The 16,084-nt window shown below is 43.9% G+C and overlaps 1 protein-coding gene across 3 annotated transcripts; it reads left to right on the top strand.

The window, feature by feature from the left end:
- Nucleotides 1–1,759: 1,759 nt before the first annotated feature.
- On the top strand, nucleotides 1,760–5,822 carry LOC119323163. 3 transcript variants are annotated; one of them, XM_037596746.1, is made up of 13 exons: nucleotides 1,760–1,894; nucleotides 1,999–2,046; nucleotides 2,174–2,264; nucleotides 2,390–2,497; nucleotides 2,594–2,715; nucleotides 2,811–3,074; nucleotides 3,156–3,292; nucleotides 3,791–3,864; nucleotides 3,954–4,064; nucleotides 4,154–4,284; nucleotides 4,376–4,663; nucleotides 4,827–4,963; nucleotides 5,481–5,821. In XM_037596746.1, exons 2-13 carry the CDS (start codon nucleotides 2,044–2,046, stop codon nucleotides 5,593–5,595), a joined length of 1,581 nt encoding a protein of 526 aa, XP_037452643.1. In that variant the 5' UTR covers nucleotides 1,760–1,894; nucleotides 1,999–2,043; the 3' UTR covers nucleotides 5,596–5,821. The 3 variants fall into 3 exon arrangements, with proteins under 3 accessions (XP_037452643.1, XP_037452644.1, XP_037452645.1); XM_037596747.1 differs by having other exon boundaries at nucleotides 1,999–2,082; nucleotides 5,481–5,819; XM_037596748.1 differs by lacking the exon at nucleotides 1,999–2,046 and having other exon boundaries at nucleotides 1,789–1,894; nucleotides 5,481–5,822.
- The last annotated feature ends 10,262 nt before the right edge of the window (nucleotides 5,823–16,084 follow it).

The raw sequence follows: 16,084 nt of genomic DNA, 5'->3' as shown, positions 1-16,084 counted from the left end.
TTCACTCGAAGGATTGGGTAGGTGTAGGATTTTGAGATGAGCATCACTTGGAAATCAGTTTCCTTAGTATTACCTCGACCGCCTTTAACAGTATGGTGTTTCCTATGACTCAAGAAAGAGAAAATGAAACTATGAAGACAAAAGTCTTCACGCTTCATAGTCCTCTCATGAATATCCAAGTCTTCACGGTCACATCAATTACTTCACTTTCAAAGTCTTCAGGAGAACCAAAGTCTTCAGCTGAAGACATTCATTTTTAAGGGTTGATTTTCATTGTAAATATCAAACTCCTCATCGACTTATAGAGTCTGTGTACACTCACAAACATATTAGTCCCTTAACCTATAAGTTTTCAATACACCAAAATCACTAAGGGGCAGTAGATGCACTTACAGCAACAAGCCTCATGGTTACGACAGAGAACGTTTCACCTTTCTGGACGAAACGATATCCGTTGCCTCTTCTTGATTTCAATTTTTTTCTCTAGTGTCAACATAGAACAACAGGAGTGTTGTGTTAAATTTTGGAATTTTCCGGGGTTCGTTTGGACATTTTTATGCATTAATTGAGTTTTCAATGCATTTATGTGCATAATTCAAATTTGAACTACATGCACATGCTCTAATGCATATAAATTGGTTGAAAATTCAAATATGTGTCCTTAGTTGCATGCTTAGGTCCCATGCAAGAAATGAGAATGAATGTCAAACGCCCTGCCGCCGCACTCAACCGCAAACATTGAGATACCTGGTTTTTAAATTCTAGTAAATTTAAAACTCGTCTGAAATTCATGGAACTTGGCATGCTATCATGGAGCAGCATCAACATGGCATGGTAAATTTTTTGTCTCATTTGGGGCAGGTTTGGGTATAAGCTTCTCACAAATCAGAGCTTCTCACAACAAGCCTGATGGTTTGTGCGGCGGATGTAAGGGGGGTGTGGCGTTCACCAGCGGGGAGGTCGCCTTTTATAGCCGCAGCGAGGAGGCGAGAGGCTGCATGGTGGGCGACGCGTGGCGGGAGCGGGTGGGATGCGCGTTGATGGCGCCTTCATTGCGCCGCCCGTGAGGCATCAATGGAGGCTGACCGGCGTGACAGAGCGGCAGCCTTGGCATTGATTCCCGCGGGAACCGAGGCGATGAGGACGACGAAGTGGCGTCTCGCTGACTCGGCGGGCCCATCCTTGTTTGCGCCAAAATCGCGACCCCGGCACTCCTGGCGCCCCCAACGCGCTGGGTTCGACTTGGGTCTGCTAGCGCCAATTTCGGTCCAAACCGACGAAAAACGGGCTCCTGAAACGTGACTGAACCGTTTTTTGGACATTGGCGTGAAAAAATCGACTGAGAGAGGGCGTGCTGGAGACGCGGCTGGAGATGCTCTAAGGCGACAGATCCCATCCTATCGTAGTGGCTAGCGGAGTCGGCGCAGAAGTAAGAAGTTACATGGTGCCCTCCCTTTTTGCGATTTTTCACCCTGTATTCGTGGCGCACTGCAATGGGCCGGCCCAGTCGGCGCATCCTGTGTGCGATGGGGTGTCTATTTGCCGCGAAATGATGGGCGCTGTACCTGAACTAGTTGCTCCAATTTTTGAAGCGGCCCACGCGACCCACGAAAAGGAAAAAAACTATGTTTCGGGCCGGGTCTCAGCTGGGCTGGACGGTTCGTGTCAGGGGCCGTGGGCCTCCAATGGCTGTCTGGGAAGGGCAATGATATAAAAGGAGACGAACTCGATTCCCCATTCTCCGGGATCCCCAATTCATCCACCAAACCCTACTTCGATTATTGGGACGTGACAGCATCCTCCTCCACTTCCCTAAGAAACCGATTCTGCTGGAGCAGAGATCCTTCAGTTGACGAATCCAGCGGCGGCCGGTGAGATTCTGCTTGTTTTGAAGGTATCCCTTCTCCACCTCCGGTCGAATTTTGGTTGCTTGGATTGTCCAGATCTAATTCAAAATCTTTCTTTCTTGGTTGTATACGGATACTTCAACCCACCCAGCAATTTCTTAGAGCGCTTCCACCACAGGAATCTAGCGCACTTTCTATGGTATTTTTGTCCTAGTTTCCTCCTCCGATCTATTGTGTACGGATAGCTCAATCCCTCCATTTGTCTGGCAACCATACCAATCCACTAGTAAGTCAGTGTTAGTTGAATTTCATTCGTTGCTGTTCAGGCTGGATTGAAAAGATCGATGATGAAAAACAAGCGCCGGCTGGTGAGAGGCGATGAAGAGCAACGCCCTTACAAAAGGGTAGCTAGGCCAAGTGAGTCCATGCTGTTTACCTTTTCCTGCAATTACATATCCACAATAGTAAAATTGACGCTTCTGTTAACTGTATCACACAAGATTTTATTTTCAATTAACTAGCTTTGTGTGGTACCTTCGTAGCGAGATTGGACAGCTCGAGTGAATCCAGTCCAGGCGCCCTGAGTGAACTCAGTGAGCAAGTAGTTTCAAGATTGCGTAGGAGTGTCGTGTCGCTTGCTTCGTTCGATGGTTAGTGATTATACTTGCTGTTAATACTTTCTCATATTGCCTGTTTTTAGTGACCAGTTATTTTGTCTGCACGCTTGATTTTCTCTCTGTGTGTAGGTGATACCAAGTTACGTGAATGCACAGGCATGTGCATTGAAACCTCATGTTCTGATTCTGAAGCTACAATCCTGACATCCAGACGGCTGATTCCACCTACTCACCCAGCTGCAAGTTTGAATGTAACTTTTTTCTCTACTCCTTTCCTTGGTTATTAGTTATGCTTATATATATATGTTGCACCTGTAATCATTCATTCACCTTGCGCTCATTTCAGATTAAAGTACGCCTTCCGAATGATCGGATTGTCACTGGGTGGATAGAGGATCCTAAGATATATGTTGATTTTTTCATTGTCAACATCAAGAATGTGTCTGGTGTTGATGCCGCAAGTCTGGACCGTGACATGCAGTTTGAGCCTCATACGAAGGTAGCAGCTGTATGCCGCTGTTTCTGTTCTGGATTTTTAACAGCCACAAGTGGACTAAATCTTTCCTGTCCAACCAGTGAGACAATCGTAAGCACGTGCCGGATACACAAGGTTAGCTGCTTTTGTACAGTTTCAGCCATTATGAATTGCATGCATTTTCTCTGTGTAACTTCATTGTCACTTCTGCACTAGGCGGGGATTGGAGGCCCCCTTGTTGATTTTGATGGCAACTTTGTCGGGATGAACTCCTCTCGTACCAAAATGGAGAAGACTGCTTACGTGCGAAGGGAGGGCATTTTCCGATTCTTAGTGCTTCACGGGAAGGTCAGGTATGTACACTTTCAGTATTGTTGAACTGCCCTTCCCTCTTTGGTTTACTCATGCTTCTCTCTTACTGCATCCTATTCTACATATCCCTTCTATTTTTATTTGAGTTTGTGTGCAAGGTGTATCATTCTCAAAGCCAAACAGCAGGTTCCAAGGTTTACGAGTTTATATCTCAAAAACTGTCCCATTAGCTATTTTTCTACTCATTTGTTTCTTTTCTTTTAATTTGGTTCATATCTGCACTGTACTAGATTAAGGTTGTTATTTCAATGCCGGCTCCAACACATATTTCTGCTAGACTTGAACATACATTTATCAAGATGACCCATGGGGAAATTGATTAAGATTTTCTTAAATTTCTCTGCTGTGAAATATATGTAACTATTTGGCTCCCTTGTTCTAAATTTCCCTTGTTTAATACTAGCTCATTTTGTGTATGTGGTTGTGATATATTGCCTTTGTGGATTTATCACTTTTGAGTTTTCTGCGTTATACTGCAGTGTTAGAGTTAAGGAAGGGTTTGATGATGCTTCAACTGCAAGAATGAGCAGTGAGATGAAAGCAATTAGGCCAAGTGAGTCCATTTCTGCTTCCTTTTCCTGACTATTCATAGTAGACCGTTCTATTAACTGTATCACACATGATTTTATTTCAATTAACTAGGTTTGAGTGCTAAGTCCATAGCGAACTTGAATAAATCCAGAAAAGGCGCCTTGAGTGAGCAAGTACTTTCCAGATTAAGCATGAGTGTTGTGGCGCTGACCTCATTCGATGGTTGGTGATTATACTGTTAATAATTTCTCATATTACCTTGTTTTAAGATCAGCTATTCAGTTTGCACGTATGACTCTCTCCCTCTCCAGGTGATACCAAATTACGTGAATGCACAGGCACATGCATCGAAAGCTCATGTCCTGATGCCACGTGTTTCCTGACATCGATAAATTTGATTCCGTATACTTGCCCTAGAAGGAAGATCAGTGAAAGTTTGACGGTACCCTTTTCTGGATTATTAATTATGCTGATGTATATGCTGCACCTTTAATGATTAATTCAGTATAGCCATTGCCCTGTGCTCATTTCAGATTAAAGTACGCCTTCCCGATGATCAGATTGTCACTGGGTGGATAGAGAATCCTGAGTTATATGTTCATTTTTTCATCGTCAAAATCAAGAACGTTGATGTTATTGATCCCACCCATCTATATCATCTAAGTCTTGATCGTGCCACGCAGTTTGAGCCTTATAGGAAGGTAGCAGCTGTATGGCGCTATTATGATTCAGGAGAATTAAAGACCAGAAGCGGAGTAGATCTTGCCTCTGTATTTGCTCGTACCAATGAGAGGATGTTAAGCACATGCCGAATCCATGAGGTGAGCTAGCTGCTTTAGTTTGTATAGTTCAAATAAATAACTATTTGATGGTATGAATGGCTTAATCTATATTCTATCATTGTATGCGCTGATGCATATCCTTAGTTTCAGGCGTTATGAATTGCATTTTTCATGCATAACTTCATCCTCATGTTTGTGGTAGGTGGGGATTGGAGGTCCCCTTGTTGATTTTGATGGCAACTTTGTTGGGATGAACTACTCTGCTACCAAAGAACGAAAGACCCCCTACGTACGAAGGCCTTCAATTCGTGAATTCATGTGGTTTCGCGGGATGGTCAGGTATGCGCACTTTCAGTATTGATGAACCACACTCTGTTTCTTCTGTCTGACTGCATCCTACAGTACATCTCCCTGCCCTATTTCTATTTGAGTTTGTGTAAGGTGTATCATTCTGTACGCCAAGAGCAGCTTTCGAGGTTTACAAATTTATCCCCAAAACTGCTCATTAGCAATTTTGTACTTGTTTTTTTTGACATCTCCTGTTGCTCTGCATCTTTGACCATCTCTTTTCCTGTACCCAACAAGTTGCATTTGCAATGTACTAGATTACGGTTGTTATATTAATCTGGCGCTAATAAATATTTCTGCTACACTCTAAACTTGCATTTAAACAGACCCATGGAGAAATTGTTTTAAATTTTATTAAATTTATCTGCTGTAAAATATATGCAACTATTTGGTGCTCCCTTTTTCTATATTTCCCTTGCTTAATACTCTCATTTTGTGCATGGTCTGTGTCTCTTGATATATTATCCTTTTGGATTTATCACAGTGAGTTTTCTACATTGTGCTGCAGTGTTAAGGAAGAGGTTGACGAAGCTGCAAGTGCAAGAATTAAAATTCGTTTTGGAGACCCAGGTCTCCTCATGGCTGCAGGTGAGCAAATTTATTTCATAGGATATTGGCTGTAAGGCCAGAATGAGACAGCCCTGGACCCAAGAGGCGTGGCTGTCCCTTTGACAGCCGTTGAACCACAGGGCGGAAGAGGAGACGGGAAGTTAGATTGTGTTCCTATACTGGGTCCATGGTCATTGATCAAGCTTTATGGGAGATTATGGGGATCCTATCCACTAATTGGGTGTGTGGTCATATACTGTTAGTACATAGCAAAAACATACTGACTGATTAGTACTGGCATTATGTCTTCACAATTTTATTTATTTGATAAACCAGGTGAATGCCTGCTTGTTGCTATGGAAATCATAAAAATATATTGAATCATGCATGTGGCACATCAGTCTGCAAATCCACGGTCACAGAAACTGACCTGTAGTTAGGAAAACAAGATGATATAGAAACATCAATTGAGGAATACTCATATGACATAATTGGCAAACCCTTAAACAAGATGTGGAAATGGTGCGGTGGAAGAAGGAAGATGGATCATCACCATCACACTCCAATTTTCTTGGATTACATATTGAAACTACAATGGCCCAGGGTTACAGTGACGTTTCTTCAAACAACCAATGTAGCTATCATGTACATGCACCATTGTTACCCTTGCATTCCAATTCATTAGTCTTGGGTGATTGAAGTTTCCATTTTGAAGTAATATATGTAATATTCATATATGAATTCAACGGGTACGCAATTTATGAAATGGAGGCTATGTAATTATATGAGGTAACACTTTTAAGTAGCGGACTACAATATCCATTTCTTTTTGTGCGCCTCTACACTAACACGTCAATGCATTATGTTTAAAGTAAATAACCAATGGCACTAAATTATCTATTTACACGAGAAATACATAGGCTGGGCATTTGATCCATTTTTTTGTGAACACGCCACTACACCCGTATGATGGGTCACGCCCGTGTGAACGTCCAAGTTATCGGCCGCATCATCCCGAGTTATTGTCTTCTTTTCTAGGGTGGACTTCACACCAGTTATTAACTACTGACGCATGCCCCGTGTACACAGTCTAGCATGACCTTCCCGCTAGCACGGTCCAAAATTAGTTGAAACTGGATATGAACGATCCCGCGGGCAGCAAAATCTCCCGCCTCCTTCAAAAATTTCCGCCACCTTAGTCTTTAGCATGTGAAATTCCCCTTTTGTCCTTGGTGCACGGAGACCAACAGTTACAATACCGCCCTCATCTACATAATAGGTGGGGGCTGCTTTGGTAACTTCCAGTTCCCCCCACTACACGGCACCCCCATTTCCTTTCCCCCTCCTGCAAAAACGACTAACTCCATAGCACCACAGCATCTTACATCACGCCGTCTGTACTTCATCGCCCTTTCTCCACTCCCCTCTCGAAACCCTAGACTGCTCATCCACCAGCGTACCATAGCCCATTCACTGCCAGCGGCGTCCACCTCGCCGGATCTGCTTCTGCAGCCGCATCTACCCCTCCCACCTCCCCTAGAAACAAGTAGACTGCTCATCCACCACTGTACCACAACCCATTCAGTGTCGGCCTTGTCCACGGTGCCGGATCTGCTTCGCCGGTACTCTCGTCAACCGCCGCGCATCTGCAGCGGCTCATTCATACTCCCCACCAGAGACGCTTCGTCCACGCCCCCCGGAGCCGCCCCACCAACGCCCCCATCGATGGCCTCTGATCCTCTTCGCCGACACCTTCCTCAACCCTACCGGAGCCGCTTCGCCGACACCATCATCAACCCTACCGGAGTAGCTTCGCCTATACCATTCTCAACCCTACCGGGGCCGCTTTGCCAACTCACAAGTCCACGGCCTCAGATTCGCTTCCTCGCACCCTCATCCAACCTACCGGAGCATCTTCTGACGCCCTGTCCACGGCTGCAGATCCGCATCATCGACACCATCCTTAACCCAACCACCGGAGTAGCTTCTGACGCCCCATCCACGATCGTAGATCTGCATCGTCGACACCATCCTTAACCCAACCACCGGAGCATCTCCACCTACGCCCTCGTCCACGGCCACAGATCCGCTTCACCCACACCATAGTCCACCTTACCGGAGCCGCTCCACAAACACCCTACTCGACGGTTCAAGATCTCCTTACCAGACCCCGACAGCCAGCACAGTGTCATCACCCTTGATGTTTCTAACCTGATTCCCACCGTCTGGAGAGATGCCAAGCACCTGCCACGACCTAGGTACTTGTCACCTTTAAACCCGTCCAGCATCACCTGGCCGATGTACTTCAAATATACTAACTGGTCGCTGTTACCTGTTATGCAGCTGGCAAAAACTACAAGGACCATGTTTCTTCTGGATCTAACAGCTTGGCCAACCAAGATCTTGGAATGAGGCATTGCTATGATCTTGTAAGTGCGTCTCTCTCTCTCTCCCTCTCTCTCTCTCTCTTGTATTGTTCTGTGCCTGCCAGTGTGCTTTGCTAGGATTTTCGACCAGTAATCCCTTTGTGCAGACAATTAGATATGTAGATGTCATACATGATACTACCTCGTACCTCCGTTCCTAAATATAACTCTTTCAAGAGATTCCACTATAGGCTACATACGGAGCAAAATGAGTGAATCTACCCTCAAAAATGCATCTATATACATCTGTATGTGGTCCATACTGGAATCTCTATAAAGACATATATTTAGGAACAGAGGCAGTACATTACACAAACTCGTAGGTGGCATGTAGGAATTCCAGTGCACTACATTAGGCTCCCTTAGAGTGCATGTTAGTCCAGCACACAGAGTCATGGCTAGTTTATGCTATGCACACAATCGTTAATTGGTGGTTTAAATATGCGCAAGGAATATGCAATGTAGTATCATGTAGAGATGTCTGAAATTAGCCATGTCAACTTGCATATAGGGTTACACAATGAAAAAGTACAAGATGTATGTGGCAATTTCATGGGACATCGCAAAAAAAAGGAGAGGCAGCGGTGAGCCTATACAGCGGTGAGCCATGTCAGTTCTATTAGCCAAGTTTCTTAGGGACAATTATTATGAGTTATCCTAAGAAAATAAGCACCTGTGAATCTAAGCTCCATGTAATAAGCCAACCAATTATCTTCATTGTGTTTTCAGCTTATCTTTGGTATGATTAGTGGAAAGTCTAGATTGCATTATATTTTTTCATTTTGCTGCCCATATGAAAATTAATTTGCCATGCAAACATAAAAAATTGAACCCAGTGTAGTAATTAATATGATAGGAAAACAGACCATCACTATTTGCTCAAAATGCAAATACATAGATACCATCTACTTGGCACAATCTACTTTGGTCAATGTTTTCCATAGGGATCCCATTGCCTAATTTAAACGAAGAACGCATGACCCACATTTAAATGAAGAACAATTATTTATTGAAATTCGATGGTCCAAGTGGCTGGTTATTATCATATAGCAGCACAACCTAAAAGCATCATATAGCAGCCAGGGAGATTTGCCCCTACCCGCCGGCCATGTAGCCTAGCTGGACATAGCATCATCGAGGACCAGGCCAGATGGGACCAGTGGTGACGGCTTGCTGGAGGAACCCTAGTGATGCAGGCAAGGGATCGAGGTAGAGGGAAAGGGGAGAGGAGATGCAAGCGGGCAGGGCAATGAACGCTTGCGTGTTTTTTTTACTTGAGAGTCAGGTGTGACACGGGCGTTAGCAGTTGCATTTTGAGTGTAATATAGGCAGACAACAGAGTCATTTCACTATTCCCCTTCCCTTCAATTTTTAGTGAGGTTCTACCCAAAATACCCCCCTCCAAAGCAAAATTAGTTAAGCCCAAGCCCATAACTAAAAAATGACTTCTTTACATCTTTTATGGCTTATTTTGACAATAAGCCCTGAAAAGGCGGAATCGAACTGGCCCTTAACCTGCAATTCAATTGTGCGTGCAATGATGAATCACTCCTGCCTGCTATAGTGTACATTTAGGCATCATCGTACATGGCATAGCCTAATACATGTGCATTCCATTGTAGAATCTGGAATATGCAATGTTTATGTTAGTTCATGCATTGCACATGATGTTTAAATACCCCTTAAATCTGGTCAGTCAAGTGATGGTCTTTAAGCCTCCTTCTTTGCTTCTTTTCTTGATATGTAAGATTTGCTCACACATCTGTTCAATTGCTTGTTTGCATCAGCCAGCCATACTAGGACTATTTTCTTTTATTAATTGTTGTTCTTCACCTAACACTCTAACAGAGCTTGTCAATGATTTAAACACTAAGGGCAGCTGTAGTGGGGCCTTGTCTAACTCATAGGTGACATAAAGGTTTGGCTGTACATTAAAGTAGGCTCTCCAAGAGTACCTGGAGATCCAGTTCGAAGGTATGCCTAGTTTTTACATAGTGCAGACATAGTAAATGCTCATTTCATTGTGTGCAAGTCAAGAGATGCAGCATGTTTCATTATGTGGTGTTGTCTTGTTATAATCTCATCCTTTTGTGTTCACAGACTGGAAAGTATGCATATTTATCTTCCAAGGAGATGAGTAACTAGTTTGTGTCACCTTGCAGAGGGGGTGCAATGAAGATAAGATTGAGGATTTCCAAGTACAAGATGTTAGGAAGGAGCCTTGCAAGAGAAGTAGGAGCTGCGCTGAGCCTCTTCAACCTATTAAGGTAAGTCACTGTATGCAACTCAACAGTTCAATTCCTTGTTGGTTTCAGGCATAGTTAATTTGCTCTTTTCAATTGCTTTATTTGTCCTCAGTGAATGAGATGCCCAAAGAATCATGCCTGATGTTGGGTACTTGTATAACTATTAGTTGACATAATTAAAGGCCTTACCATTTAATTACTCTGCCGAAGTGTGCCTGAAGCTTTGGAGTCTATTAACCAACTATTAGTGCATGAGGCTCACAATCTAGTTTATACTAGGCTAATGATTGCATAGTTTAACTTGCTGTAGCATGTTTGTATGAAACCCTCTGTTGTTCATTATGCTCCCTATGACTTTATTTGAGCTATAGAATGACCAACTGCTTGCTTACTTATACGCAATGTGCGGTCTAAATTTGTAACTTGTTTGTGTTTTGGATTGGGCCCCAACATCATGCTCCTCTGGTGAGCTAAGAGAGATTTCTGTATGCAGGCTGCACAGACTATCTTTTTTATAATTTTTAAAATATCACCTGCTTATGCTTCATGACGTGTAACATTATTGTTAGTCCTATTCTGCCATGTAGTACAAAATAGTGTCTTGCTCGCTTCACTGTTGTAACTATATTTTTTCCCTAGTCATGTGTACTTACAGAAACATTTCAAGACGAAGTGACATCAACACAAAGATCTGCGAGCAGTGCAGCATGGCTATTACTGAATGATTATGGATTGGAATTGGAATGTGTTGATGTTCTCGAGCATCAACTAGAGGTGGCAAGACAACGTGTACATGATTGTCAACGTACAATCAACAAGTTGAGACTGGACATGCATGTACTAGATGCAGGAGTCAAAAAATGAAACAAGACACTGAGGTAACCATGAAGGAATTGGAGATTTTGCAGACTGAAATTTGTGCTATCTGAATCCGGCCAATCCTATTTTCTAAAGAGATTATAGTTCAAATGGAGTTAAGTTGATGCGCGTCCATGATGTATGAGTTATATTTGCCCAGTGTATCTAATTTGCTGTTTGTGTATGCTTTATTATCACCTATGCCGAACCATAATGCCCAGTGGGTATAATCGGCTGTAATTTCTTTATTGTATAGTGTAGGATTATTCTACCTTTCTATGCCTTGGTCTCTTTGTTGTATAGTGTATGTTTTTTAGAGGTGATAGTATAGAGTAGGATAATTCTATGAATATGCTATATCATTCAAACGGGGGCCAACTCGCCCAAACGTTGTAGTGACCATGGCCCTCCACGGCCGTACGATCCATGGGCCTTCAATGGGCCGTCGGATCCACGGGCCTTCAATGGGCTGTCGGAAACATGGGCCTTCAATGGGCCGTCAGATCCATGGGCCTTCAATGGGCCATCGGATCCATGGGCCTTCAATGGGCCATTGGATCCATGGGCCTTGTACGAGCCGACTCATCTATGGGCCTTGTATGGGCGTTTAGTGGGCCGTAGACGGGCTAGAGTGGAAATCATACGTTTTATGGGCTGACCATAACGGGCCATTAATAGGCCGTATTGGGTGATACTATGAAAATGGCCCAACAGATTAATGGTCCACAAACGGGCCGATAGTAACGACGGGCTGAATTTGGCCCACAAGCAGAAAATGACAGTAATGGGCCGTAAGTAAACGAATGCTGGAAATGATCCCAAGAATAAATGGGATCTGAGAAGGCCGAAAGATAACATGGGCTGGAAACGGCCCAACGGAATAATGGGCCGTTAATGGGTATAAAGTGATACACTGTTCATTACGGGCCAATTTTGCCACGGGCCGTTAATGGGTGTAAAGTGATACACTATTCATTACGGGCCAGTTTCACCACGGGCCGTTAATGGGCCAAGAGTTACAAAGGGCCTCATATGGGCCAAAAGACGTCATGGACCATACATGGGCCAGAAGTGAAAACGGGCTGGAATCATATTGGATGACCCAGATGACGCTACTGGGCCTAATTCGGATAGGGCATAATGGGCCTTGGGTTAGCGGGCTGTAAATGGGCTATATGCGAACAGGCCATTAACAGGCTTTCCATGAGCCGGCCCACCACCTTTTGACCAAGTCAAACAGGCCGGCCTTTTCACAGGAATGGGCCTCGGTTGGGCCGTGCCACGTGTCAACGTATCATAGGCGCCTTCTGTCCAATGAGTGGATGACATATGTCCCAACGATGAGCCGACACATGTTCCCTCTGGCCAATCAGAATTTTACACGTGGAAATTTCCCATTGGTCCGGGCTATTAACAGGTTATCGGATCCAAAACCCGACCCGATAGTTTAACGATGTTCCGTTATGGCGGATGCCACGTGTGAGTCACCCTTGACGAAAGCACTTCTATGACGCACGATTTATCATCATGGAAGTGGACACTTCCATGATGATAATTTTGGTTATGTCATGGAACACTTCTACGATAGCATAGGTATGACTATCTTGATTCTGTCACAAAATCGTCATGGATGTACATGCATGACAAAAAACGCGACCTATTGTGACAAACACGTATCATCACAAAAGTGTATTTTTTGTAGTGAGAATTATCACGCTCAAGACATTTTAGACATGGTGGTTCAAATCCTTCCTGAGTGGAACTAATCTGTTGAGCGCAGAGTGACACGTTCTCCTTTTGAATATCTTCATGAGCCGATCCCAATTTCTCAAGATCTTGCTTCCTTTGAAGATAATCATAGGAGAGATTTTCATGAGAAGTTGAGAGCGTTTCATGACGACTTTCATGTTCCTGGTATTTAACATGAAGATTTTTAATGTCTTCAATTAAGGACTGAGTTCGGGTCATTTCCGCATCCAACATGTCATCGCTTTTGTCTAACAACTTTTGAATATTTTACATAGCATTATGTTGTTCAGTTGCAATTTTAGCAAGTGTTTTGTAGCTAGGTTTAGATTCACATTCAGAGTCATCTTCACTTGATGTTTGAAAGTAAGCATCATGTGAGTTTACCCTGGCACCACGTGCCATGAAGCAGAAGGTGGGAGCAGAGTCATCCTCCTTGGCGTCAGCATTGTTGACGAGGCCATTGTCTTTAGTGTTGAAGATGGACTTGGCGACATATGCAGAAGCTAGAGCCAGGCTTGCTACTCCAGAATCAGACTCCTCATCAGACTCCACCTCTGCCGCCTCAGATGCAGACTCCTCCTCTGAATCCATTTCCTTGCAAACAAAAGCACGCCCCTTGCTTGATGAGCTCTTCTTATGTGATGAAGACTTTGCCGAAGACTTTGAGGATTTCTTCTTCTTGTTGTCAACAGAATCATATTCCTTGCTTTTCTTCTTCTTCTTTGTCTCATTGTCCCACTATGGACACTCAGAGATTTAGTGACCAGGTTTCTTGCACTTGTGGCAAGTTCTCTTCTTGGAATCACGAGATGAAGCTTCATCATTTCTAGAGCTAGATCTTGAAGACTTTCTGAAGTCTTTCTTCTTGGCAAACTTTTGGAACTTCTTCACAAGCATAGCAAGCTCCTTTCCAATGTCTTCAGGATCACCAGAACTGCAGTCAGATTCTTCTTCAGATGAGGAGACAACCTTTGACTTCAAAGCGCGAGTACGGACATAGTTGGGACCATAGATATCCCTTTTTCAGATAGCTGGAACTCATGTGTGTTGATCCTCTCAAGTATGTCAGACGGATCGAGAGTCTGTAAGTCAGGCCATTCTTGAATCATCATGGCCAGGGTGTCAAATGAGCTGTCAAGTGATCTTAGCAGTGTCTAGACGATTTCATGCTTGGTGATCTTAGTGGCGCCGGGTGCATGAAGCTCATTTTTGATGTCAGTGAGGCGATCAAATGTGAGCTGGACATTCTCATTGTCATTTATCTTGAAGCGGTTGAAGAGATTGCAAAGAACACTGATCCTTGAAACTCTCTGTGTTGAGACGCCTTCGTTGACCTTGGAGAGGCAGTCCCAGACTAGCTTCGTAGTATCAAGAGCACTCACACGACCATACTGCCCTTTGGTCAGTTGACCACAGATGATATTCTTGGCAGTTGAGTCCAGTTGGATGAACTTCTTGACATCAGCAGGAGTAACTCCTTCACCGGTCTTGGGAACGCCATTCTTGACGACATACCAGAGATCAACGTCAATGGCTTCAAGATGCATACGCATCTTATTCTTCTAGTAGGGGTAATCAGTGCCATCGAAGACAGGGCACCGCAACGGAGACCTTGATTATCCCTGCAGTCGACATAGCTAAACTCCAGGTGGTTAAACCGAATCACACAGAACAAGGGAGCACCTTGCTCTGATACCAATTGAAAGTGCTAGTATTCAACTAGAGGGTGGGTTGAATAGGCGATTTTTAATAAAGTCTTCAAAACATGAGTGCTTTGAAGACAAACAATAGAAATTAACCTATCGATATGCAGCAGAAGGTAGACTGCACTAGACAGGCCATAGTCAAGTAAGCAATGTAGTGAAAGCACGAAGACTATCAGTAGCTAGGTAGTGTGGATCAGAATGGAAGATAGTATGAAGCCAAACAGTACATAGTCTTCACACAGTGAAGTCAATCAGATTAGGCAAGAGGGTAAAGACTTCACGAAGACAAACTGTAAGTAAAGAGAGAGGAAGGATAGAACCAGTTGCTCGGAGAGGACAATGGGTTGGTTGGACCGGTTCTAGTTGCTGTGACAACTATACGTAGGGAGGCTGGGATTCAACTCAGAAGACCACGTCTTCACGTTATTCCCCTTGAGCTAAGAATACTTAGTCCTCACCCAATCACTCTGGTAAGTCTTCAAGGGAGACTTCCAAACCTTCATAGACTTTGTTCACCGGCAATCCACAATGACTCTTGGATGCTCAGAACGTGATGCCTAACCGGCTGGAGGATACACAGTCCTCAAGTGTAATAAGTCTTCAGCTCACACGGACAAAAATACTTCAGTGATGCCTAACACTCTTTGGCTCTGGGTGTTTTGGGCTTTGTCCTTGTAAGGATTCTCTCTCAAATGCTTCGAAGGTGGGTTGCTCTCAAACGACAAAAGCCGTGCACTAAATCTGAGTAGCCACCAACTCATGATGTAGGGGGTGGGCTATTTATAGCCAGGAGGCAACCCGACCTGATTTTTCCGAAATGACCCTGGGTCACTAGGGAACTAACACGTGTCCAATGGTCAGATTTGAAACACACACGACAGCTTAGCTTGGGCTACAAGCCAAGCTGACTCATCCAGCTCTGGATAAGATTTGCTCTCATTGTCTTCGCTCGAAGACATAGGATTTGGTTGAGCATCACTTCAGTCACTCTGACTTTGTTCATTTGGACCCCACTTATCAGTACGGTGGTTCCTATGACTCAACAAAGAAGAAAAGGAAACTATGAAACAACTATGTCTTCGCACTCCATAGTCTTCATTCGATGTCTTCTCTATCATAGTCTTCAATGTGAATATCTCCACAGACCACCATTGCTTCAATGTCTTCACACATTTTTAGGGGTCATCTCTGGTAGGTAAACTGAATCAATATGGGACTACTACCTGTGTTATCCTGCAATTCTCATTAACACATTAGTCCCTCAACCAAGTTTGCCGTCAATACTCCAAAACCAACTAGGGGTGGCACTAGATGCACTTACAGTTGGCATTGGTGGTTGCTCCATAGGTAGGAGGGTATAAGCTTACAAAGGTGTTCATGGATGGGGGCAGTGGTATCAGTATCCTTTACTATGAGAATTTTCATCGTATGAATTTGAGTGACGAAGATCTTAAGGCGTCTTCTACTGTTTTCCATGGAGTGGTGCGTGGTAAGTCGGCATATCCAGTGGGTAAGATAACACTGGAGGTAGCTTTTGGAGATGACCATGATTCCAGAGCTGAGAAATTGACCTTTGAG

This window comes from Triticum dicoccoides, chromosome 6B, assembly GCF_002162155.2.
Source record: "Triticum dicoccoides isolate Atlit2015 ecotype Zavitan chromosome 6B, WEW_v2.0, whole genome shotgun sequence".
NCBI lineage: Eukaryota > Viridiplantae > Streptophyta > Magnoliopsida > Poales > Poaceae > Triticum > Triticum dicoccoides.
This window is presented reverse-complemented; position numbering and strand designations above follow the sequence as displayed.